At 46.2% G+C, this 27,192-nt stretch overlaps 1 protein-coding gene across 1 annotated transcript in view; it reads left to right on the forward strand.

The window, feature by feature from the left end:
- Positions 1 to 27,192, forward strand: part of LOC138515463 (uncharacterized) — a 71,264-nt gene that overhangs the window by 24,539 nt on the left and 19,533 nt on the right. Inside the window, exon 2 of the mRNA XM_069630290.1 lies at positions 25,944 to 26,039. Coding sequence (XP_069486391.1) covers positions 25,944 to 26,039 — 96 coding nt within the window. The remainder of the gene's footprint in view (positions 1 to 25,943; positions 26,040 to 27,192) is intronic.

Below are 27,192 nucleotides of genomic sequence, written 5' to 3' on the forward strand. Positions count from 1 at the left end.
AGATGTGTTAAAAGTTGCTTATAAGAACCTGTGTTATTTCCATGTTACTTTGTGCATGAATGTGTTTCCACTTTTGTGCTGCATTACAATGTGTTGGTGGGTTGTTATTCTACTTATTGTTGCCTCTGGCTGCCACTGTGTGTGCTTAAAGAATATAAAAAGATTCCCAATCCATAATGTCTGCCACGAGTTGCAGACAATTTTGCTTAGGCAGCAGTTTCATAATAGCGGCCATGATTGATGAGAAGCATTGCAAAATGACCCTTTATGAGGCTCCCAGTCCATCATTGTTCAATACAAGGAGTGCCAGCACTGCTCCAGTGAAAAGCAGAGAAGCAGAGCTTTTCTCCCTCTCTAAGCATTGCATTGGCTCATGCTCAATGTTCTTGCGTTTGGTTCCCCCTGCTGGACAGCTCACTCCAGAGCCTATTGAAGTGGCCTCCCTAATTCCAGGGTTGGGGCAGGGGTTGCTCCTAATAAGAAGGTAGCTACTCTGATGTTATGTCTGATGGATTGATATGCGGAATGGGCCAGACATCATGACCCTACATTGGCGCAGGGCCGTGGAGGGGCTCTTTACTCACCGGACCATATCCTTGACTAGCTCCGTGTGTCTTCCTGTGTTGTCAAATAGCATACCTTGCTATCACTCTTTTATGCATGCTGCACTATTACGCAGGTAACTTCAATGCCACTCTGCTTTTTGCACTGGAGATGGTTTGAGCAACTGCAACTTCCAATGTTCACTTGTGTGTTCAATAGAGAACTGATTTCATTTTATTTTTTAAAAAGTTAAACAAAATTAATAAAAAAGCACATGCACAAATAGTCAACAAGTAAGTAATGGTTGGCAGTTTCTTAAAGCAAGCAGTGGATTTGACTGGTAGGGAAAGGTAACAAAAAGAGAAATGGCCAATTGCTCCATAGCTCTGTCCACCCATGTGTGTCATGAGACTCTGTATTCTTTCCTCAGCATTTAGGAACTGTGTCAATGACTCTGCCGCCCCTTACGAAATATACCCTACTTGGTCTCTAGCTTTTCACTTGATTTCTGCTACTGTTGCTCTGAAGTGTCTATCTCCCTCTTATCGAATGATCTCACTGGCTTAGCACCAATATTTATGCTTGAATATTAGCTATTCCTCACTTTCCTTACTGTGTCCACCGTTTCTCACAAGGCATCCATCTTCTCCACAGGGCCGGGCTGGCAAGGGGGGAAAGAGGGCAATTGCCTCCTGAGTGGGTTGGGCTGTAGCTCCGTGGGCTAGAGATGCAATATGTAAAGAAATAACTGAACAATATAAAATCTTTCAGGATCAACCCTTCCTTGAAGAAACTGAGTGCTGCATGGCCTGCTCGGCCTCTGTGTAGATGTGGCGAGACACTAGTCTTGATTTCAGCAATGTTGCAGATGTCCCTGAGCAGCCTGAACGAGTGAGTGTGAAGAAGAGGACCCTGGCCAGCAGGCACATGTTCATACCGCCCACTGGGAATGTACGCATTTAAATGACAGATCCTGTTAGCCTTGTTGGAAATGTTGGCACCACTGTGGCCCATACATCATTGGTCTGTTACGGTGCTCGGCAGCGTATCACTACACCTACTTGTCAGGGAAGTAAGGGTCCATACTTTATCAGAGTTTGTCCTCAGTTTCATTCTGTAAGAATGCTTCCCCTGAGGTCTCGTTTGTTTAAAATTTATTTTGCTTTTCAGAGGGACTTCTGCTTAAGCCCCCCTGCCACTGCTGCCCTTTTTACCTTACTTAAGGTAAATAGGGTGCATTCCGACTTTGGCGGTGCATTAAAAAAAGTGGCGATAATTCTGTTACTGGCACTTTTACTGCATCACCAAATTAGAAGTAGAAACAATTGGTGGTAATTCAGCAGGTGCTAATTCTGCCTAGTGCAATTATGCCCATATTTACAGACAAACTCAGAATGAGCACCATAGTATTGGGTCACCCCTAAGATGCCAAGGGGTGCCTCTAATCACTCCATTTTTGCACTAGGGTGATTTTTTCACTGTACATTGGTTTTAGAGAGTAGGCTGGTGTCAGCTATTATTTAGTTTGAAATTTACCAGGGTTGAAAGCAGATTTACTGCATTAGTAGCCCAATGTACCGTTATCGCAGACATTGCAGTACTAATGGATTTTTCTAATTCCCACTCTCAGCCATTTTGTTTCAGGGACTCCCGTTTTTTTCAGGGAAACTGCGACGGAGGGCTTAAAATGGCCGTTCTGGCCATGTGGCCTCTTTTTGACCCCAAAATGGCAGCCTCCGTAGTGATTTGAAATTACCTGTTCCTGGCCTTTGGCATTCCACAACACTTCCTCTGAGTGTAGGCCTGAGTGTTTGAGAGTTTTGAGGCCAACCTGATTGTCTGCCCACAAAAACCTTTGTTTTAAATCCCCCAATGGTATTGGCAGGCTGGCATGAGTGAAGGTACTGATAGGGGAAACCCTCTTCCTGAGCTCAGTGCTGCTGGATGAGCCGGTCTGCTTCACTGGACAAGGGTTTCCTGCTGTTTCTCATAGTTGCTGCATCGTTTGGCTCCCATCTGGCAATACATCTGGCCATGCTGGATGAATGCATTAGTCTGGGCATCTCTCCTGGAGGGTTTTTGGCTGCTGAGTGCCTGTGTTTTCCTCATACTGCTACTATTCCTCCCCATCCACCCGGGTTCATGCCTTCCATCCTGGACTGTTTTTCCAGCGATTTTAATGCATTTTAACGCTGTTTCCTGCCATGGTCTGCCATTTTGGTTTTGTAAACTGATGTTGTCTTAAAAGGTTTTGGGATTCCATCCCCCCTCCAAATCTATTTGTCATGGGCTGTACCTGGTCAGCACCACTGTTGTTCTGCTGCAGGGCCGCTTTTGCTGATGTACCATCCACGTGTGCCTGCTGAGGTCTAACACGTGCAGGTTCCTCTGTCCTTCTGGAGTCATCTCGGTCACTGATTTGGATTGTCAAGACCACTGTTATCTAATCGACAAAATACACACATGCAAATCAACAACATAGTCACATATTTAGATACATAGTTACATGAACTCTGATACATCCTTCCACATATACTTTACACACTCTCAAACACATCACTACAGTAACACAAACCACACACACACACCCCAGCCACCACCTCCTTTGAAAGCACAAATCAATTTGTTAGGTTGCTCTTACTTAGTGTCCAGCACCAGATCCCAGGCGAACTGAAATGTGCAGCCAACCTTCCAAGAATGCACATGTTGGGAGCACAATAATAGCCAAGTACACTGGGTGCCTTTCACCCTGCATTGTCCAAGTGCAGACCCCATGGCCACAAATCCCAGCAAGACCTGACCACAACTTCTTGTCATGGCTGGTAGAGGCTGACTAGCAAATCAAGGTGGTTTACATCTACATGTGAGTAAGGGCAATGGAACCGGGTGAGTGACAATTAATAGGCGACTGACCAATGTGGGCAAGGGAAGGGTGTGTGTGTGTGAGGTAAGGGAAGGGAATTGGGCTAAGGGATGGAGCAAAAGGGGAACATTAGTCTGAAAAGTAATTGTAAGGGAGTGGGGAAAGGGACATTGAGGATGTGGTGCAAAGGAAGGTCACCAGAGTATGGGAAAATAGAGTAAATGCGACAGAGGGACACATCTGAAACTGTAGGTCAGCGGATTGAGTCATTTTTGCTGAGATCTATGCCTGACCTGCATGCCACTGCAATCAATTGTCAGACTGGCATAACAATTTTTTTTCTGATGACTTGATGCATAGTTGCTTTATGAACATATGCTATAATAAAGACCTTTCTTATATTTTGCCATGTTGCTTTTTCATGTGACTTGGTGATTTGAAAGCATGATTTATTGGCCAGTGTACTAGGTTAGACTTTGAATAATAACTTTGTAGAAAGCGTTTTGTTGGTTCTAATATTGAAAATGGAACAGGAAGAAGATGCCATCTTTTCTCATGTCTAAATTTGAAACTGTGGAACCAAGAGGCTGGGACTCAATTCTCTGCCTTCAGAAAAATGTACACATTATGCAATCCTGAGCAAATCACTTCTCATCAGAGTGCCTTATTTTCCTTAATTCTCTGTAGGGAAAGTGTCCCTCATATGGGTTTAAAATCTATAGATCAGAGGTCGCCAAACAGTCGATCGCGGGCGACTAGTAGCTCGCCTGAGCCTTTTCAGTCACCCGCGCTGAAGATACCGAAAAATAAACATTTTCCTAAATTATATTATTTAATGGTGCGCTTTGCAGTTATTTTCCGTGTTCACCCTGGTCGTCCCAATTGCGGGCAGAGAGCTTTGCTGCTGTGCCACTTGGAGCTGCTTGTAAATCCACTGACAGATGTCAGTATCACGTTCTGCTTCTGCAGGCCGCCTGTAGTACCACAGTTGGCCTTGTGCGCCCCCACGACACTGTCTTGCTTAAGCAAGCTGTTCTTGTTTGCCAGAGATGTTGGAGGGGCTGGGGCAGGATCAGGATCATTGGGACCACGTAATGAAAATATCACAGTAGCACTGCCGCTCGCCTGGAAATGTTCAAAATAATATTTATAAAATGGTGCAATTTCCTTCATGTGGCTTCTTTCCAAATTCCACACTGTACATTTCCAATTTAAATCACTTCCATGACACAGGTTCACCCACTTTTAGTACATTAAGCGATCCATACACACGCTGTACAGTAGAAGCCTACCAGGGTAGCTCAGCAGGTTGACAGACCGATGCTGAGATGTTATATATTCAAAACTACAGGTTGTTAATCGTATGACATTTTGCAATGCCTTATAAAAAAAAGTGCTATACAATGTGTTTGCCAGGGTATGGGTTGGGCTGGTTGCTTGCTTATATTCAGGGCTGAGGTGGGGAATATTTCTGCTCCTGTAGTGAAAATCAAAAGTTGGCACCCATGAACCCACAGTTTAATTTCCTAAAAACTGCTGTCAGCATAACAGAAGCATTTATTTGTGATTAACCAGTTTGACAAGCATATAACATCTTTATAAATATAACTTGTGCTAAAACACAGAGGGGCACACAAATAATGATAATGATGTGTTATTTATATAGTGCCTTAATCCAAAGCGCTTTACAGAGCACATATTTACATGCAATATTGCCCAACCAAAATTGGTACTCATTTATCGACCTCAGAAGGATGAAAGGCTGAGTTGGCCTTGCCGGGATTCGAACCTGCAACCGGTTGGCGACACTGTATTGTGGGGCTTGGTCCATTGCACTAAGTGCCAGAAAGTTGTACTTGCCCAAAAGCCAAGAGTTTCCAGCCTCCAATGCTCCTTCAACCGGTTGTAATAGCATCTTCAAGTTAAATTCCAAGAGCAGCCTTCTACTAGACATTGGTTGACTCATGTGCCATGGTATTTTTTAAAGAAATGTTTATGTATGTATCATACCCCTCTCTGTTGTTTCATCCGGTGGATGTGTGTTTTCCGTGCATCACTTTTTAATACTTGTGTAGTTGTGATTGATACATATTGGTGCAATTCTCCCATGTGCATACTCCAATATAGTACATTTTCCTCTGTCTTAAAATGTGGACACCAGAAATGTACACAGTACTCGAGTTCAGGCATTGTAAACGATATGTACCAGATCACTGTGGTAGCTCACCTTTTTCTGGCATCTCTTCTTGTAATTGCCAGAATGTCTTACATGAGTGCACTCATGGTAAAGCATGTAAGCCCATGCACATTATGCCATTCCCAATGCCGCTAGCATGTTCAGTATTCATCATAGCATGATTAACTCTGCGTGCAATATCACCGAAGTGAGCACAAGCTGCACAATGAAAGAGGTGCTTGTTGGTCCATTAGCATAATGCAGTCATTTGAAAGACTTTAACACATGTACTTCGCAAGGTGTCCTTGGAACAGTAATATTATGATAGGAAAAAAGCCACAAGAGTCATCACTTTAGTTATAATTAAGGTTCACAATTTATTTTAAAAAGTGTATTTTGGAGTACTTCTGATTTAACATCGTTTACATTTCTCATTAGACCTTATTCTATTTCTGATCAAAAATACAATGGGCCTCATTACGAGTCCGGCGGTAGCCGTGCCTGAAAAACCGGCAGGAATATGATTCTGCCTCCGTGATTGCTCGAATCACTGGGGCGTTACAACCCCGGTGACCCCGTAATTCCGGAGGCGGAATTCCGTAAATCCCCATTCCCATGACTCCAGGAGGATGGGGACAATGGAAACACTGGTTCCATCTATGACAGAGCCGGTGTTTCCATTTCCGCCTGCAGGCGGGTGGCGTACTCCCGCCAGGTTAGACCTGGCGGGAGTGACACCTCCCGCCTGCAGAACTCAGAATCAGCCGGTCCGGAAACAACAGTGGCAGCAAATTTACTGCCACCGTTGTTTCGGGACCGGCAGGGTCATAATGAGGCCCGATTTCCTCGGCTTGGAGAAGAGAGCTATTCATCTGGCCTAATGTATGGATTACAAAGTTATTTAGAGCCTGGAGAGTTAATTTTCCAGTGACATGGGGAAAACAGTACTGGAAAAAGCCAATCTGTCAGGCTTTGCTAATGTGGAAAAAGCTTGTGTGCCCATTGGTATTTTTACAAAATGTCAAAACCTCTACCTCTACAAAGACAGACCCATTGGCTTTCCCATTGACATTCAATTGTGGCATTGTCTTAAATATGGCTGGATGAAGAATGATCAATCATGGGTCAGACATAGGTGGGCGCACTTTGAATGCCAGACTGCAGGATCTAACACGGGCATGCCCTTTTATAGATCTGTGCATCTGTGGCACGCCCCCTGCTGGCCAGCTCAACGCACGGTTCATCCACACTAGCACCTACAATGCTGCACGGCCGCTTTCCTCGGGGAAGCATCACATCTGTGAACAAATTACATCCATGTGCCTTGTCAGAAATTACTTCAAAATATAATTGATCTCTGTGTTTTAAATTAACCTTTTCCTGCTTTTTTCATTAAGCTTTATACGTACACTTGCTTCACACAATATTAGCCATGAGGTTCACAAGGCTCCATAACACTACCTCACCAATTAGAAAGACCTTTGGGAGTGTGGTGAATAAGATTCCCCTGGAAAGGAAGATTTCCTTTGTCTCCACACTTGCAAAAAAATGTTTATGGCTATTATTCTCTCTATTTTAAATGTATGGATATCTTAAAATAGCTAGCACATCATTGTCAGTTTACATTCAGCCTAGTTAGCGCATTATTGCTGCTTCCAGCAAAGTAACAATTACTAGTTAACAGTATGCCCAGTTATCAAATGATCTTATGCCCATGAAGAATATCATTGCCAGTTGTGTTTATTCCCAGTTGGCATGCCTTATCACATTTCCAACTAGCAGTTCTAAATTGGTAAGTCCTACTAAAAAATAAATACACAAAGGTATATTCATATTTTATACATTTTCCTTTGTCTACATCATGGAACATACCTGCATGCCAATTTACAGGTGTGTAGCTTGTTGAGAAGTATGCTGACCATTTCGAACAGGCACACACACATATCCAAGCACTGCAAACTGCAAACATTAGAAAAATGTATATTTGATACTTTTTATATTGTCTACACCATGGAACCTAGCCACATGGCACATTTCAGGTTTGTAGCATGTTGGGAAGATGCTGAACACTTGGAACACACACACACACGCACGCACGCACACACACACACATCCCTTCCCTTTTGTATATAGAGAGATAGATATACATATGATCATAAAATGTCCACATCATGGCTGATTCCCATTGCATTGACTTTGACAGCTGACTAGAGGAGTTGCTATGAGGGGGGTCTGAGGGAGCGATAGCCTGGGTCTTTTGGTTGTAGCCCAGGATGGAAGCTCAGGGGCTAAAACCAAAAGGTTAGCTAGCACCAAGTCCTCACAGTCCGACATCAGCATAGCCTCGGTTCTTTTCCAGACCTAGCAACACCCCTGACTCTGGCTATATCTGAGCCTGCCCTCTCTGTGATTGATCCACCTCTACCCATGGCCAGCCATTACGTCTCTCAATTTTAATTCTGTAAATTGTGTGCCTCACCCTCGCTTGTAACAACAGCGCTAGCCTTCCAGCGGGCACCTGAAGCTCTTCAAGAAGCTCCCCCAGGGGATTTCCAGTGGCATAATATTCTTGGCCACTTAGTCCTGATGGGTACCAGAACTCCCATGCTTTAACTCCTGCTTTTAGTTTAGTTTAGTTTGTTTATTTGTAGAGCGCAGCCGAACCCTCGGGTAGCTGGGCGCATAATCATGTGGACAACATAGTTACATATCGTTGCGCGAAACACACAAGGTTACATATATTCAAAGTTACAAAAAATGTACAGTAAGAGTCGTATATGCAATAATGCGTAAGGACCGGGTTACAAGGTGGTCCGTTTCAGGATATGATTAGGTCATACGGTAGGAATGGGTGGAGGCAGGCAGGTGTGTAGTGAGTGACAATGTATTAGGTAGAAAGCCAGGATTTCCCCATAGCTCTAAATGGCCAGAAGGAAACTTCTGATCTGATAGCGAGAGGGAGAGTATTCCAACATAGAGCTGCAAGAACAGAGAAGCTGGAGCCTCCTGCTGTTTTTAGATTGAATTTGGAAATCTTTAATTGGTGCAGATAGGGAGTTCTGGTCGGTCTGGAAGTGCTGTGTCTGGAGAATTTGTCAGATAGGTAGCGTGGGGCAGTCAGTGACAGGCACTTGTGTGTAATGAAAAGGGTTTTTAGCTTAATTCTGTCACGGATGGATTGCCAATGGGCTTCTTTGCTGGCCGTAGAGATGTGAGCCTTACGCGGGAGGTTAAGAGCGCATCTTAAGGCGTTGTTTTGTAGAATCTGGAGTCTGTTCAATTTTTTTGTTGTGGAGCCCAGGAAGAGTGTGTCACAATAGTCTAATTTAGACAATATCAGTGCTCTGGCTAAGGTGAGACAACTGGCGGAGGATAGAAAAGGTCTGCAGGCATTGATAAGTTTATTAGTATAGGTGGTAGATGAAATGGTGGCATTTATTTGTTTTTTCAGTTATAGAGTGGAGTCGAGGTACACACCTAGTGTTTTGACCTCTTTGGAAACTTTAATAATGTTGCCATCAATGGTGAAGGATTGGTACCTGGAATCCAATTTATTGAGGCGTGCCTAGGATCCTACGATACGTAGTTCCGTCTTATCGTCGTTGAGGCAAAGACTGTGTGTGGCCATCCAGGCTTGAATTTCTAGGTAAATTTCGTTAAGCTTTGCAACATCTTCTTCATAGCAGCCAGTGAGTGTGATGAGGACCTGAGTGTCATCTGCGTAATTGGTGTAGCTGACACCCAGATCGTCAAGGTGATCAAAGAGAAGCTTAGTGAAAATGTTGTAAAGTGTGGGCGATATGCAGGAGCCTTGGGGGACTCCATATTGGATTGGTATAGGGTCAGCCACCGCTGATGGGGCGAAGACCCTAGTCGACCTATCAGCCAGAAATGACTGAATCCAATTGGTGGCATTCTTGAGAATGCGGCAGCCGATGATAGGTGTTGAGTAAGGATCTGGTGGTCCACCACATCAAAGGCAGTTGAAAGATCCAACAAGAACAAAATGGCCAGATTACCCTTGTCTTTGGCTTCATCCATTTTAATTTTTAGATCCAGGAGGGCGGTGTCTGTCCCGTGCCTAGGTCTAAAGCAGGATTGTCGCAGGCCTAGGAGGTTATTTTCTTATTTCCAAAGCAGCTTCTAATGATCAAATGTTCCCACTTTCTCCTGTGGAGCAAGTGTAAAAGGTTGCAATGTCGACCTCCAATAGGACAGGCATACTTTGCTACATACAATTGCCTGAAAACTCTCTGCAGAAGCCTGAGATGGTAAAGAGACTTATATTGTTTGTATCATCTTTTATTAACTAATTCAACAATGATAACTAAATTGGGGCACGCTGCTGTGCTACCTGTAAATGGCTGCTTTTCACTAAGCTTCCATCTTCGTCATCCGAAGACATCAAACATGCCTGAGACAAAGAAATCCCAGGGGTGACGGCCCAAGATCCTGCAGCAGAGCGGCGCAATGTGGCATGCCACAGAGATCCCGGGGTGAATCAGAAATGAGGGAACCAGAGCACATTAACTGGTCAGCGGGCCAGGTGGGAGACACAGCTCAGCTGAGAACTCTGTGCCCATCATAGCTCGTCTGCTAAATTACAGAGATAGAGATACAATCCTGCAGCTGGCTCAGGGCAAAGGATCACTGCAGTATAAATCGAGTAAACTTCATATAAATGGAGGCCACCAGGGGGCGCACAGGCAATGGCTGCCTGAGTGTACTGCTCCCGCCGAAGCCAGGTAGTTACAGAGGATTGAGCCCCCCGAACCCCACCAGGCGGACTCAACTTGGCGAATTGGTGTGGTGACCCCACCGGGCACCCCGTGCGCAAAAGAGAGAAGCTCGAGAACCCCGGGGAGCCCGAGAACGAGACCCGAGGCTTCCGAGGGAAAAGCGAAGCGAGGCCTCGGCGGCCGCGGCATCGGATGGAGGTGAAGCATCCCTCTGGAGCGGCTTGGATGCATTGGACAGTGTCCCCAACAGAATGGGGGAGCGGCCACAGAGCGGGAGGTGGGCCCCGCCCCCCCTCGCCGAGACGGGGCATAATACGCCAGAGGCTCGATTCGGCAGACAGCAAGGGCACGCTGACTGGGGGCCGGCGCCCGGGAGACTGGGGCGAAGGTGCCGGGGCCCAACGTCCCCCGGAGCCTGCCGAGACGGAGTGAAGAAGCAGGGCGGGCTCTGGCACAGAGGCCCCCCGCAAGAATCCTCGGCGCTGGCCATAGGGGCCCATTGAAGATTGCGCAAGACACGGTGGGGACGGCGAGTCGGCGCTGCTGGGCCTTTCACCTAAAGCGAGAGCCCCTGGGGCTAGTGCCTGCGGCCACAGTTGAACATTTCATCCCCACCTTGGGACACAGAGAAATCACTGTTAGTCCCGGGGGTGGTGGGGTGTGTGCCCGCCTGGAAACAACCCTGTTACCCCCCCGGGACCACAATGCCCACGATTGACATTAAGTGGAGGGCAAGGACCTCGGTGCCCTGCCCCCCTGCCCTGTGGAAAAGGCCTTACGGGCCTGGTCAAACAGACTCAGCTGACCACACCGACCTCCACGAGGAGTCCAAAAGAAGTCCCCGACTGCCACGGCGAAGCTGGACTGGGTGAGAGGCCCCCGCCCGGTGGTGGTGGGGCGTGTGCCCGCCCAATAGCAACACCCCTGCAGCAGCAAAGCATATTACAGTCAAGTGGGGGGAGACCTTATCCCGGCCCCCACCCTCCTCGTGAGTTCCCTCTGGGTACCCCAAGAAGGAAATCACTGGCCGACCCAGGAGGGGTTCCCCAGTCCCTGCCGGGGCCGCGGAGGTCTCGGCGGCAAGACACAGGGGGTGACCAGATGAACTGGCGGGAAACCTTGCAGGAATATCGCTTCCAGGAGGCAGCAAGTAGTAACAAAGGTGCGAGCATCAATAGAGACATGGCCCAGTCGGAGTCCCCAGCACATTCCACAGCGGCAATGGAAAGGGGCTTTGCCTCAATCCTGCAGGAAATCAGGGACATGCGCTCCGACATCGCCCAGAAATTCGAAAAGATGGACCAAAGGGTGGACAAGGTCGAGGACAGACTGTTACAGGTGGAGACCAACCAATCAACATCAGCGTCCCAAGGCTTACAAATAGGCATGAGGCTAGCCGACCTGGAGAAAAGGGACGAGGAATGGGCCAGGCAGATGGATGACTTTGAAAACAGGGAAAGGAGGAACAACCTCAGAATCTTTGGGGTGCCTGAATTAGAAGGAGAAACGGAGAGAGACATCACCCGAACGGAGAGAGATATCATCACCCTCCTGTTTGCAGAAGAGATGACAACGGAACTCACATTCGATAGGGTGCACAGGGCAGGAGGTAGAGCAGGGGGCCCCGGTCGATTTTGGTCTGGTTCCACTACTACTTGGAAAAGACAAAAGTGCTGGAGGAGGCCAGAAAGGCCCGGGAGATCTCTTACAATAATGCCCAGATTTCAATTTACCAGGATCTCTCCGCCTATACATTGGCCAAACACAGAATGTGCCGCCCCCTAACACAACTGATTAAGGAGAAGGGAGTGCGCTAAAGGTGGGGCTACCCCTTCTCCCTGGTCTTCGAATATATGGGTCAACGGTCAACTTTGATCACAGAAGATGACATACGGGGAGCCATCCAAGATTACGTGGTAGAATCGAACCCCCGGAGGGGCCCATCGGGTCCAGAGATGGGCAGACCAAGTGGCCCTGGCCCGTCGGGAGACAGGAGAAGGAAAACTGGCACTGACTCTGAGGACTGAGGACGGGGGCGACCCGTCAAGTTCTGGATAGAGGAGAGATGACTCAGAGGTTCTACCACTAACAACGTCCCCAAAACAGCAAGTATAAGGGGTCCATTGAGGGGATGATGTAGCAGGTGGGCAGGGGGGCTCAAAACGACAAGCTTTACAGGGATCGCCTGGCCGAGGTGGGCAGGCTGGTGGTTCGGCCAAAAGCCAGCAATGGCAGAACTAACTGGCTGGATGCCGGGGCGGGGGTAGGAGGGGCACACGAAAGTTGGGGTTGTTCAGTTAGGGGTTGGGAATGGGGGGCAGTTTGGGAAACGTTTCAGGCTCACCGTGGGGGGAGAGGTGGAGCACAAAACAAAATTAAGGGAGCGCGCAAGGAAGGGTAATGTGATGAGGTTGACCGAGAGAGAAGAAAACCTAGATTATGGCTGATAGTCTGCCGGCCCTGGGAGTGGGTTTCCTCAACGTACGGGGCCTGAACACCCCCACAAAGAGGTCCCTGGTCTGTAGGGAATTTAGAAGGGCGAACCTTGACCTTCTATTTTTGCAAGAGACTCACTGGGCACGGGGGAAGGAGCTCGAAATGCGGGGGGGAGGAATTGGGGAGGTTTTTTTGTGCATCCCACAAGGCCAAAAAAAGAGGGGTGGCCATTTTCTTAGCAAGAAATGTTGGCTTCGAAAAAGAGGCCATAGTGAAAGACCCAGAGGGCCGCTACTTGCTGGTGGGGGGGGCCCTGCAGGGCGCCCCACTTACTCTTGCCATAGTATACGTTCCAAATGAAGGTCAAACTCATTTCTGGGAAGAGGTGAGGGATAGACTCAAGCTATTTGTTCAAGGCACGGTGGTGGTGGGGGGGACTTCAACATGGTCCTGGACCCAACCCAGGATAGGAAACGCGTTGGTCCCCAGATCTCCAGGGCAGCAGACGAGACCATGGCACGGAACCTCCGAAGGGTTAACTCAGAATTAGGCCTAGTGGACACGGTCCCGACCCCCAGGACAGGCGCCCTCTCTTTCACATATTACTCAGCCATCCACACGTCTTTTTCCAGAATAGACTACATCTTAGTGGATGAGACCCTGCACCCATTCGTCACCGGCCACAGGGTCGACCCTATTCCCTGGTCGGACCATGACCTGGTCCGAGTCACCATAGCAAAGGGATGGCTAAGCGACCGTAGGGGGCGATGGAAATGTAACGACTCCTTGTTGAAGGATGAGGTCCATGCTCAGGAGGTACTAGACGCCGGAACGGAATTCTTCGAGCTTAACGACAATGGGGAGGTAGGCTCACACACCCTATGGGACACCTTCAAGGCAACCTTAAGGGGAGTCCTCATCAAAAAGGGAGCCCAGAACAAAAGAGAAAGTGAAGCCCAGGAGAGGTCTCTGAGAGAGAAAATAGCCCAACTCCAGCCGTGGGGCCCCCCAGTAGAACCCTTAGATCGCGATCAGGTAGCCGCCCTGGACGACTATAGGCTCCAGTTGAAGGACCTCTTCCTACACAAAACAGAAAGGAGTCTTCAACTGGTTAAGCAAAAGTATTACGAAAACGGGGGACAGGGCGGATAGGATTCTAGCATGGAAACTGAAGGAGGTACAGAGAAGTAGAATGGTGAAAGCAGTGAAGAACGAAAAGGGGTCGATAGGCCATGACACGCCCCACATAGGAGAGGCCTTCCGCCGATACTATGAAAAATTATACTCATCAGAATACAACGGGGGCGAGGCAGAGATTGAAGGATTCTTGAACTCTATACAAATCCCGGCCCTGACTAGGGAGATGGCGGAGAGGTTGGCGGGTCCGGTAACCGAGGACGAGGTGGAACACATGATCAGCGGGATGAAGGTGGGCACTTCCCCGGGCGAGGACGGCTTCACAGTGTACTTCTATAAAAGGTTTCGCTCGACTCTAGCCCCGCACTTAGTAAAGGTGTTCAATGCGGTGCTGGAGGGTGGACTCTCCCGGATTCCATGATGGAGGCCATAATTGTAGTGCTGCCCAAGGACGGCAAGGACCCCACGGAGTGCTCCTCCTACCGCCCAATATCTCTGTTGAACATTGACGTAAAGATCCTAGCTAAGGTAGTTGGGAGGTGGATGGAGGAGATACTGCCGAAACTGATCCACGGGGTCCAGGTGGGGTTCATAAGGGGAAGATAGGGCTCAGACAACATCCGCAAAACTATTGATTTGTTCTATTATGCCCAGGGGTCGGACCTCGACGCGAGTGTCCTCTCCCTAGACTCGGAAAAGGCGTTCGACAGGGTCGAGTGGAGATACATGGAACTCCTCCTCCAGAAAATGGGTTTTGGGGTACACATTATGGAATGGGTGGCTGCGCTGTACAGAGCCCCGAGGGCAAGGGTACAAGTGAATGGCAGGTTGTCAGAACCATTCCCCCTCTCACGGGGAACAAGGCAGGGATGCCCACTCTCTCCCCTGATCTATGTCCTTACAATGGAACCCATGGCCATAGCAGTTAAAGCACACCCGGACATCAAGGGAGTTAGGAGAGGTGAAGTAGAATTCAAGCTTTCCTTGCTCGCGGATGACATTCTGGCTTACCTGGTGGATCCTGGCTCCTCGCCCCCCCCCCCCTCTTGTCCCTGATGGCCGCATTTGGGCATTTCTCGGGGTTAAAGATTAACGCATCTAAATCAGTTCTGCTGCCCATGAGAACACGGGACCCGGGCTTAGATCCCCTGGACAGGCTCAATGGGATAACAGTGGGGAAGGTCTCTATCCGATACCTGGGCATCCTCCTCACCAGGTTCTATCAAAACTTGCCCCTACCAAATATGACCCCGTCATGGCAGGGATCACTGCAGACCTAAGGAGATGGGGCTCAATGATTCTGTCCTGGTACTGCCGCATGACGGCAGTAAAGATGAATATACTACCGCATTTACTGTATCTCTTAACTGCTCTCCCAACCAGCATCCCTGACCAAATCTTTAGGGTTCTACAGAATGCGGTGCAGGAGTTTGTATGGCAGGGTAGGACCCCGAGCACCGCGAGGGCTGTCCTGACCTTACCAAGAGAAGAGGGAGGGTTTGGGTTGCCAGATTTTCAACTTTACTTTCGTGCCTCCCAGTTGCGCGTCCTCCTAGAACACATGAAAGAGGGGATGGGAACCTATTGGTCCTTCTTGGAAGACATGGACGCCCACCCTCTTACTGCATACTTAACGTCGTGGCCGTCCCTGATGTCCTCACTCTGGGGACAGCCCCTCAAACTGTGAAGTAAGGGGTTCCGCAATGCACAGGCCTGGTCCGACTCAGGAATGGAATGGGCGGGGCAGATGTTCAGGGAAGAGGAATTCCTAGCATATGAGAAACTGAGAGACGCTCTTGGACAGTGGTCCCTCCCCATATTCGAATACCTCCGCCTGAAGGGTATCCTTTGCGAACAGTCATGGAGCCAAAACTTGAAGAGACAGCTGACCCCCTTTGAGAAACTACTTGACACAGCGACCTCAAGGAAGGGGGCGGTATCCGGGATGTACAAAATCCTGAACACTATTAACCTAGTGAAGAGGAGGGGCTTTCGCACATTTTGGAATGATTTAGCAGGAGAGGTGATCTTGGAGCAGGCATGGTCAAGGATATTTAAAATAGCATTCCACGGGAATTTATTCACAGCAGACATGGAACCCAACTTCAATATTTTGGAGGGGTGGCACAGAGACCCCGTGAAGTTGTCAAAAATGTTCTCGGGAGTGTCCCCAGAATGCCCAAGGGGTTGTGACCAGGCCGGAACGAGGGGCCACATGTGGTGGCACTGCCCAAAAGTACAGGCGTATTGGGAGAAGGTAAGGGGTTGGATCGCTGAAGTCTCCGAGGAATTACTCCCCCAGAACCCTCTGACGATGTTGCTGGGTCTCCCTCCGGAGAACACGGATATTTACAGGTAGCCTAGAATGTGGGAAACAAGGCTGAGGGCGGGAAGGGTGGCTCCAGCGCAGAAATGGAAGAGCCCGGAGACCCCCTCAAAGGAGGACTGGCTGAAAAAGGTTAAGAATATGTTCTTAATGGACAAACTAACGGCAATGATGAACAATGACTCTGGCTCATTCCAAGCAAACTGGTATGGGGTGCAGCAGACCTGGGGATGGGACGTTCACTGAAGTCTGGCAGGGGCCCCGGCGGGGGCTGATGGGGATGGGGCCAGGGATGGACGAAAGATGGACCGGGCGCCCACGGCCTGGGGGACGGTGGACGAAATACAGCCATAAAAGAAGTCAACGATCACATTTACACCCAAGCTCCGGACACATTGAGCCTTTAAGGATACTCCCAAAATTATGGTTCAAGTTGGATTATGTTACTAGGGAGGTGGGTTAGTATTGGGGTGGAGGGGAGGTGGGGCAGGGGTTATTGGGCCGGTCGAATGTTTATCCTTTGAACATGCATTGAGCCCGTTTGTTATACTAAGAAAATGCTAATAAAACTAAAGTTTTAAAAATAAAACTTCATATAAACCCTGGTTTCTCAACGGCACTGCAGGCTGAATGTTAGTCCTTCGCTGTAGTGAAGAAATTATGCTAATGGCCCAAAATATCACCATCATAATTCCGAAGGCCAAAATTCCAATTCTTTTTCTAGACCCCCCCCTTACACCACATATATATGTGGAGGGGGTATGTGATATAATGGTAATATGGGAGGGCTGCAGGGGGGTCTCCTTGCGCATATGTATGTGGTGTAAAGGGGGTTTAAAAAACAAATGTCTGCATTTTCGGCCTTCGTAATTATGGGGGTCGCAGTCATCACATAGATCCGAAATTACTACGAGAACGACCCATCCAATACGCTATGCTCTTTCTGGTGAGGCTGCAGATACAATTCAAAGATAAACTCTTCTTTTTCACAATACCAGAAGAGGCAGTTAGTTTTATTGAGGCAAACATACCAAGTACAGCGAACGACTGGCACATCCGTGCGCAATATCACGGCAGAAGAGGTGGGCGACGGTCACTAATGAGCCCCATCTAGGATTTGGGAACACCTAAACTAGCCTTGGAAACGACTGATATAGGACACTACCCAGTAATATCAAAGACTGGGCATCTCCTAAGAGGTCACAACCAGAATAATCAGTCAAGAACTAAACCTGTCATGAGCGGACAACAAAGGTAACACAAGGCGGTCATTTCTATCTACATCGATTTTCCCCCACACTAAGTTGCTGTCTGTTGTTAGGGGTTTCAATGCATGTTGCAAGCAGGGATGTCATTGCCCTGATTGGGAAGGCGATGATGGTTGGTTGGGGAGGGTCAGGGGGGATACAAGTTTTCAAAAGTTGTGCTTGACAATGATATTAACTATGATGGCCAATTCCAAACTGTTAAAAGATGTGACAATACACATTGCAGGAAGACAATGCTGTTATGCCCCCATACCATTAGACAATTAATGAAATTTGCATGATAACGTAGGTTTGTGGCCTATGTAAATAAACACAGGGCGAGCATCCTCTTTCTCCTAGAGACACATGTGGCAGGGGGCAGCAATTGGTATTTCACCAGCTATTCGACACAATTCCGGGGGGTATCAGTTATAATCCACACATTCCTCAAATTCCTCTGTATTGGCCGACATATAGACCCAGACGGGAGGTACGTGGTGGTGCACTGTAGGCTCCAGGGTGTGGAAGTCCTCCTTGTAAATACATATGGCCCCAACATAGACGATCCTAAAATGTATGGTTTGCTTGAGGCATATCCACAAGTACCGACCATCTAAGGTGGGGACATGAACACCATCCAAGATTTAAATGCTGACTGCACTGGCACTGTGACTAGGCCGTTGACCAAAGCGGCAAGCAGCATACTAAGGGGCATGGAGCACATTCAACTTTGTGATGCGTGGAGGCTCTACATCCCATAGCACGGGAATACACATATTATTCTACGGTATATGACAATGCCTCCAGAATAGACCTGATACTCATAACACGACAGCTCTTAAGGCACATAAGTCAAATTAGGATACTCCCCTGCACCTATTAAGACCACTTGCCTATTAGGCTAGAAATGGCACTGGGGGGACTCAAACAGAAGTCATGTCGTGCGGAGGTTCAAATCAGAAGCGTTGCAAGATATTGTCATTGAAGCAAGCATCAGAGACCACATGCAAACATAGTAGGGAATGTCTAACAAGCATCCAAGGACTACATTAGAAGCATCACAATGTGCACAGAACTAGGGTTACTGTAAACCATCAGGAGGGATAATGATGCCCGCGAAACATTCGGGCATTAGAAAAGAAATATGCAATATTCCCAAGTAATAACACATTGACGGACAATAAAATGGTGCTCGACTCGTTTAGCGAAAATGCAGACAGGGAGATAAAATATTTTTCTAGGCCGATGGCCACCAGGAAACATGGCGAGAGGGATCAGCCGGGCAGGGGGCTGTCCCACATGATACGACTAGAAAGGAGAGCAAACTGTATACCAATCATACAGGATGAGGCGGGGAATATACATCATAATGACAATTAGATCAGCGCCACACTTAAAGACTTCTACAGTATCTATAGGAGCCCAGGTTAGCAAAAGGACTGATGAAATGAATAAGCAAATAGATAGAAGTCCGATAACTACTCTCTCTAGAACGGCAAGAGACCAGGTCAACCTCCCAACCAGCATCGAGGAAATATACAAAGCCAAAGAGGCTCTGCCTAGAAAAACGGCCCATAGACCAGATGGCCTTAGTGCAGAATTTTGCAATGCATGTGGCGCTATCCTTGCCCCGCATCTGCTGAGGATTTGGGAGGAATCGCTGCAAACTACAAAATGGAATGCTTCCCTCTGAGAAACAACTATAATGCTGCTTCTCAAGCCTGGAAGCCTGCAGAAGTCTGCCGATTATCTAGGCCGATCTCCCTTATTAATGTTGACACCAAAATGTATGCCTAGGTTATAGCCAAAAGGTTACTCCCTTTGGTTCCCTATATAACTCATCATGATTACGCTGGCTTCCTCCATGGAAGATCAACGGCCCTAAACGTGTATTCAATATTATGTCGCAGATCTCCCCGGTAGCGACCGTGGAAGCAGTCCCATTAGATGACTAGAGGCATTTGACATGGTCTATTCATAACATTGGCCAGGGGCGGATTTGGCACCCAGTTCATAACATTTATAAAAATATTGGGCACTGAACCCACCCCCAAAGTGCTAGGAAACAGGACACTATCCAAGCCTGTTGCGCTAGGGAGCAGAAAATGCCAAGGCTGTCCCCTACACCCCCCGCCCCCATTGTTTGCAATAGCAATAGAACCCCTAGCTGACCTGATCAGAACAGACATGCCTGTCGTGGGATAAGCATGGCTGACACGCTGGGAATCGTCACACTGTATGCGGATGATATACTACTTTTTAAAAGAAACTAGCAAGGCAATCTGGACCCAATTATGGAGGATGTCACACAATTTGGAGAGTTCTGCGGATTGACGGAAAACTACACCAGGTCAGAGATGTTTCCCCTAGCGGGAAAAACCACTAAACCCCAGTTTAGATATAACCTAAATTAGGCACAAGTCAGCTTCCAATACCTGGGAGCTACAATTTCTAGTAACAAGGAATCCCTCTATGAACACAACTATGGTATATATGCAGGGTATATTGAGGCAGCCTAATTAAGCAAATGGAAGCACATTCCATTGTCACTGGCCGGCAGATTGGCCATGATCGAGATGATGATTTTGCCCAAATTGCTATATCTATTTTTAAATATACCAATATTGGCGGGTCGGGTGCTTTTTGCCATGCTAACATAGCCCACATTTTCAGGGGTGGGGGCTGAAGCCCAGTCAGCTCAATGGTGTTGGGCCACTACTTGTATTTAATTCCTTGGTTACTTATTGATAATCTTAATTGCTCATAGCCCTATTCTTCTTTGTTCCAGTACTTGTGCACGAGGAACTTTGCCTCATTCACAAGCAGTGGGATGAGGCAGAGGGATATTGAGGTAATGCCTGGCTTAGTTACTTGTAATCGTCATCACTCCTAGTCCCACTCTTCCTCATCCCAGTACTTACCTATGAGGCAAGGAGCCTCATTCATCAGCACTGGGACAAGGTAAAGGGACGTGGAGGTAATTCTGGGTGAGAAACTGATTTTGCGGGTTGGAGCAGGGGGTGGGAGTGAGAGGGGATGTGTGGGATACATCATAATGATCATCCATGTCCAGGCTAAGCATGCATGATATGTGGTATCAGTGGCTAGAGAGGCATTTTGATGCAGCCAGTCTAGTCCTTTCTTAGTTTGGCTTGACTTTTTTTTAACTGGGCATCTCTGATAAAGCAGTATTGCTAAGTGTAATTTACTGGCTAGACTGGCATTTGGGTGCCAGTCTAGCAATTTCTTACTGCGGCATTGTATATTTTTCCAGACATCTGTGATAAAATAACCATGACAAGTGCTTGACTGGCAAGTTTGTATAACCAGTTTAGGTATGTCTAAATGTGGCCCAGCATGCCTTACTGTAATATGCTATTACGTGTCATTGTGCAGCCAGTTAGACATGTTTTTGTTGTGGCATGTCATTTTTAATAGCAAAGCATTATATTAATTGAAACATTAATGTTCCTATGCACTGTGACTTGCATGTATTGGATTTTTGGATTGGTTTTACCCTACACAACAATTGCAAACGCTCTGGCCTTTTAGCCAGTTTTTCTCAGAAAGTGTGCTTTCTCCTAATGTGTGCGGCCAACCCTGCAGCAGTACATTTCGTGGGTATTGCACAAGCGTATTAATGTAAGCCAGCCCAGAGTGTGGCACAACCCGTGATTTGTTGCTGCGTTGGGGAGGGGGGGACTTCAGCATGGCTCTCAGGTGGGCCCCCAACCTTTGTGTTATGCCACTGAACCCCAACCCCTCTGCCATCTGTCCCTGTCTTTTTCTCCCCTTTTTTTACACTGAACCATTGCTTACTAACTATGTTTGTAATTTTGTAATTTGCAATAGTTTATTTATAACGCGCTTAACTCTCCACGGTTTCTAAGTGCAGACCCGGGGATCGAACATGGGTTGCTCTGTGTCATCTTGCTTCCAAGGCGAGCGCGTTGCCCCTGAGCTATTCTGCCGAGACGAAGTTGCACTCTAAAAATCCCATAAATACATCATACAAACCCACAATGAGTGCCGGGAGCTTCACAGCTTTGTAAATAATAGATGCAATTATCACCTAACAAAATGGTTTTCATTGTATTGACTGCATAAGGAAAGGCAGAGTGAGTCCAGCCAGATTTCGAATATAGACATAGAGGTTGCATAAAACTATGAATATCTAAAAATATGTGTATATGTCTCCATGGGATGAACCCATTAAATTCTCAGTGGTAAATGTTTTCTCTTCTGAAGCAAAACAGTAATCAGCATGCAAAGTAATTGCTGAGTATGAACATTGTAATGCAGACAAACCACTGGCCACATTGTTCGCCTCTCATAACTTTTTAATTCATGCTCTTGTTTAAATATATATATATATATATATATATATATATATATATATATATATATATATATATATATTACACAGGTGTATTTAGTGCATGTCATTTCTATTTCCGTACACATAGGTATTAAATACAGGTCTACAAGTATCAAAAATGCATCCTAATGTCCGCATAAATGCCTGGATTGGTTGACTATTTTACACAAAACATTGGATAACGTGCAATCTTTGCAAACTGTTCTGGATGCTGTACTAATTACAAGACATAGCCATAGCCCATAAGATCCGGTATGAGAAGGGCCCCTGCTAGTAGTGACAGCTTGACTACAGCTTGTTGTTATGCACAATGTGCATAACGTTTACAGTGCCATGGAAAGTGAACATTTGTTTTATGCATCAAACAACCACACATCATGTACTAAGCAGGTTAATTATTGTTTTAATTTGCGATTCAGCCTACTTAGGAGTACACACAGATTAGGAATCATGTGAGCGTTACAATTCAGAAAAGCCCAACCCAAGCCTAACAACATAACTATTGACTCTATATGATAAGGGCACGGGCTTGTAGTCATTGTTTGGCACATCCATGCTGTTTGTTGGTATGCTTAATGTGCATAACGTTTACAGTTCCATAAAAAGTGGACAATTTCTTTGTGCAACAAGCAGACAGCATGTACCAAGCAGCTTAATAATTGTTTTTACTTTGTGATTCAACCTACATAGGAGTACACGCAGATTGGGAATCCTGATAGCTTCACAACTCAGATGGCCCAACCCAGGAGAATTGACACAGCTATTAACACTATTGACACTTGATAGATGTGGAGACTATAAGAGAATAGCTCATCGTTTAGGTTCTCGGCCTCAGCCACTAGTAAAACAGCTGCAATGGACTGAGGACTGAACTATATTTGACCCTGATTTTGCCAGCAGCAGAACTGCCCGAGCCAATCTAGGCCCCGAGGGTGGCAGCCCTCTTGATGCTCCTGCTTTGAGCCTGCCATTTCCTCTGCTATGGGTTTGATGGGGGCTATTAGGCACAGGGTGGAGTCAACATAGCATTCCAAGCTGCAAAAAGCAACAGAGAAGGATTTTGGCCAGTCCACAAACGCTCTGCAGCGGCCGATGCTCGGCACTGTTAATGCCACTATCCATTACTCCCCCCTAAGCTATAGTGTCTGGAGCAGGAATTGCTTTGCCAGCCCCAAGAACTGACCCTGCTCTCACTGCATTGCTTTATCCACTAGTAGATGCCCTGAATGGTTGGTCTAATGGTCTTTCAGTCTTCACACAAAACTAGACCCTCAGGGCCATTCTATAAAACCGTTACTTTCCACCTGGATGGGCAATAAATTATTCCACCAGATGGCGATGCCCAGGTGGAACTAGAATTACATCACCCGACACCATGCAGGCTTGTGGAAAAAAGAACAGAGCAGGCAATTTTTTCTTTCTCTGCTTCCAGAAAATGCTTTTGCTGGTGGAGGGGAAGCTTCATTCCTCCATAGCTCGATCACCTTTTTTGGGGTTCCCCTAGAAATACCTGGCACAACAAGTTCCCAGGAACCCTTGGTATCCACAACAGCATTTATTCAAAATAAGGCCAGCTAAAAGGTGGCCTTAGTCTTTGTAGTTTTTGCATTATCTTAGCTGGCTCTGATAAGGTGATTGAAGCTGGCACAAACTGCATACCTGCCATATTTGCATTGGCCACACCACCAGCCAGATACGACACTGCCCATCCACAGTCTCCCTGGGGTGAAAGGCAAATGCTCCAACGGACAGAGAATCCTTGTCAATGGGAGCCTCTGCCCCTGACCCCTGGTTTGTATACTGAGTAATCCTTTCAGCCCATTGGTAGCCCCACCTAGTCAGTAGGGATGCCCCACTTTACAAAACATGGACCATGGTGTTTCCAAATGATGTACTGTATGTCTTAAACCTAAATAGGGAATCAGGAAATCTGCAGTGCCTTCCCCAAGATTGGACCCCACCCACACTAAGAGGCTTATTATACATTTGGTGGTATTTCACTAATTATTGTTTCATGTGGTAACTATTGTACTCCAAAGTCCAGTCCCCTTTACTCTATACAAATGGGTTGATTTCCCTACATGGTTCCTATGGGATGGGAGCTTTCCAGCAGCACTCCAGCTGCATTTAAAGCCTCCCAAGACTCAGCCTTAAATAAAGAAATAAAGAGCTTTTGCAAGGGTTGGTATTTGGAAGTGCAGCTGAAGATACTGTTCCCTGATGTCTCCCCATGGCAGCCACTCTGATTCAATATTGGTCACTTGTTTAAGTAAATTCTTATTTTGGTTGGTTGTTTTGTTATGTAACTGCTTTTATTGATGTGATGCTAATAATTTGGCAATGCTAAAAGTTAATTGTACATATATAAATGCTTCAGTTTAAAATAAAAAATATACTGGAGACGACTCCAATAGGCCTCCAAAGGACTTTGAAAGTTGACGAGCCTAGAGGCGAGCAATCTGATTGTAAATATAAATATATCAAAGATCATACATTGTACGCAATCTAAACAATATAGACATTTGAATTGGAAGTCAAATAATACTAATCTTGAAGTATTCATGAACCACGCTAACTAGGTGTTTACATGTATTATCGAAATAGAAAGGTGCAGATCACGGCCTTGGCGGAAAGACAATTGTGCCCTTTTATTTGTCAAATGTCAAACAATGTATGAACATTTGGGAGATTTTCTATGACCCATTTATCAATTTCTATAAAATGAATATTATTCTGTGTATTCTACATCGTCTTAAAATTGAGTTTGCCGCAAATGAATAATGGCTAGTATGGACCGGAGAATTAGGAAACGTGTATCAAAACTACTGTTTTCTTTTCCAGCAGCAGTAATAGGTTATGAGCTTGGTTTAATTTCATAGGAAGGTTTAATACAGTGGCAAAACTGCAGATTTACTGCAGGATAATTTGATCTTTCCCTGGGTATCGTCATTATGATCTTGTATTTTTTTTTTAAAGGGGACAATGTGCCAATATTAACTAATTTATGAGATTATGTGAAACATATTTTTAGTAGAGTGCAATTTTGATGTAACCAAGATGCTAAATCAATCCATATTAAAGAATACATTTGTGATTTACATTGAATAAGAAACACATGTGTGAATAGAAGGTACATAACGCATCAAGAATATATATGTTTTCCAAGAATATTAGGACCCCTAAGTATCATTCCCCTGTCCGAATTATAGAGCAAACTATATGAGGTTAAAGTTTAATGTATTGCTCACGTTGGGGAAAAAGGGCCCCAGACGTTTAATATCCAAAGACGTACAAACCTGTTGCCATTGGGACAAAGAAAAGCTGAAGGATACTATAAAACATCTCGTAATTTATTGTTCTGGTCTGCAACAAAAGTGCATCACATTTTTTGGACGATTTGTCAACAACCCAGATATTCTCTGCACAGAAGCATTTGGGGTAGACTTCTGATGGAACTACATACCTCATTAATTATAACATTGGTCACATTTTGTGTACATATTTCTATATTTTTAGGTGACATTTTGCAAATAAGTGGTCTTGATGCGTTTTAATCTCTTTTTCTAGATGATTAAAAATGTCAATTGGTATAAATTGGTTTAATTTTGATTATTGTGATGAATTGTCAATGGGCCTGATTACGAGGCTGGCGGCCGCGGAATGAACGGTGCCGGTACTGGACTGGCACCGTTCATTCTAGGCTGCCAGATTACGAGGTTTGCAGCAGGTCCTGCTTTTCACGCCTGGTCAGCCCAGACGTGAAGAGCGGGAAACGCTAGCAGGCCAGGATGCTAACAACGGGTCCGTCATTAACGGGCCCATTGTTAGCATCCTTCCCATTCCCATCAAATGGGAATGGGGATGTACAGGGTCCGGGTCCCGCAAAAGGGAATTACCGGGCCCTCCAAGGTCGGAATGGCCTGGTAAGTCCCCTTTTGCGGGACCCGAGTTTAGAGGTAGCCATGAGGCTAAAAACGGCATGGCTACCCCCAAACTCGTAATGAGGCCGAATGAGTAATTTGTGACCATACCATGACAAATGAACAACCAAATAAACAACTTAATAAATAAACAAATAATTACTTTGTTTCTCGTCAGGTGTCAATGTGAACTCCCTGCGGACGATGAAAACATTTAAAATCACACAAAGGCAGAAGAAATTGAACGTGCCCGATTACAAATGTGGCAGCAAAAGTAAGTGTTCCAGTATGTGCTACGACTTACACACAACATATGTGGTCATTTTCCCGATATTATGTTATCATTAATTCAATATTTTGCATGGGAATGTACTACTGCGAACATTTCTTTGTATATGTATAATATTTTGGTAAAACCTTTGGTACACCAATACAAATGTTACTACTTACAGCAGCCAACATATTTGTTACATTTCAAAATGTTGTGCTCTGCATTTGTACCGAATATGTCAATCGTGTCTGATTTTACTTCAATTATAGGTTTGTTGACCTATTAAATAGCAAGCAAAATGCAGTCTGTTTTTCAGAATGGCCAACAAGTGTGCACATTTTTGACACTAAATTCATTGAAACCTTTTCACATCGATTTACACTTGGGCAAATCAGGAGATGCATATGAGCACCTGATTTGCAAAGCCTAAAACTGGAGCAGACCCTGTGATGCCCTGTGCATAGTTGTGATGCACCCTTGCAAATGGGATTCACAAAGAATTGATCAAGGGCATCTCAGAGACAAAGCCGTAGCCAGGATTCAATAACAAGTGGGGCCTTAAGCTAATGTAGGTGCCCCCCCCCCCCACCACGACATTGACATCTGTAAATGCCCACACAGCGCAGCCAAGTAGGCATTTACAGATTGTGGGTGGGCCTTGCCCAGTCTGGCCCTACCCCATCTACGCCTCTACTCAGAGATGCTCCAGTGAAAGTCTCTGTGGATCAGGCCCATTGTGGGTGCATACCCTTATACATGTCCTGACAGCTAAAATGGAACTAACTATTCAGTGGATAAACAAGCTCTATTGAGATAAATGAGCCCATTCCCGCTCGTCACCCTGCTATAAGACTCATACCAATTAATTCCTGAGTATTGGTTGGAAAAGTAAAATCCTTCACTGCACATTTATTTCAATACAAGCAAGTAGTGCACCACTGAAACAACATTAGCCATGTGCCTTCACTCTAAGGTCCTGAAGAAGGAAACCTGGCTCTGTCTCAGCAGTAGTTGCAGATGTGGGATGTAGAAGGAGCTGGGAAGCTGTGCAAAGGTAGATGTGAGCCACTGCATTTGACACTGCGTTCTAGAAATATAAAAATACCTGCATAAAAGATTCCACTTAAATACCCAAATAATCCAGATGCCCGAATAA

The sequence above is a fragment of the Ambystoma mexicanum genome, chromosome 6q, assembly GCF_040938575.1.
Source record: "Ambystoma mexicanum isolate Mex_15411 chromosome 6q, UKY_AmexF1_1, whole genome shotgun sequence".
Taxonomy (NCBI): Eukaryota; Metazoa; Chordata; class Amphibia; order Caudata; family Ambystomatidae; genus Ambystoma; species Ambystoma mexicanum.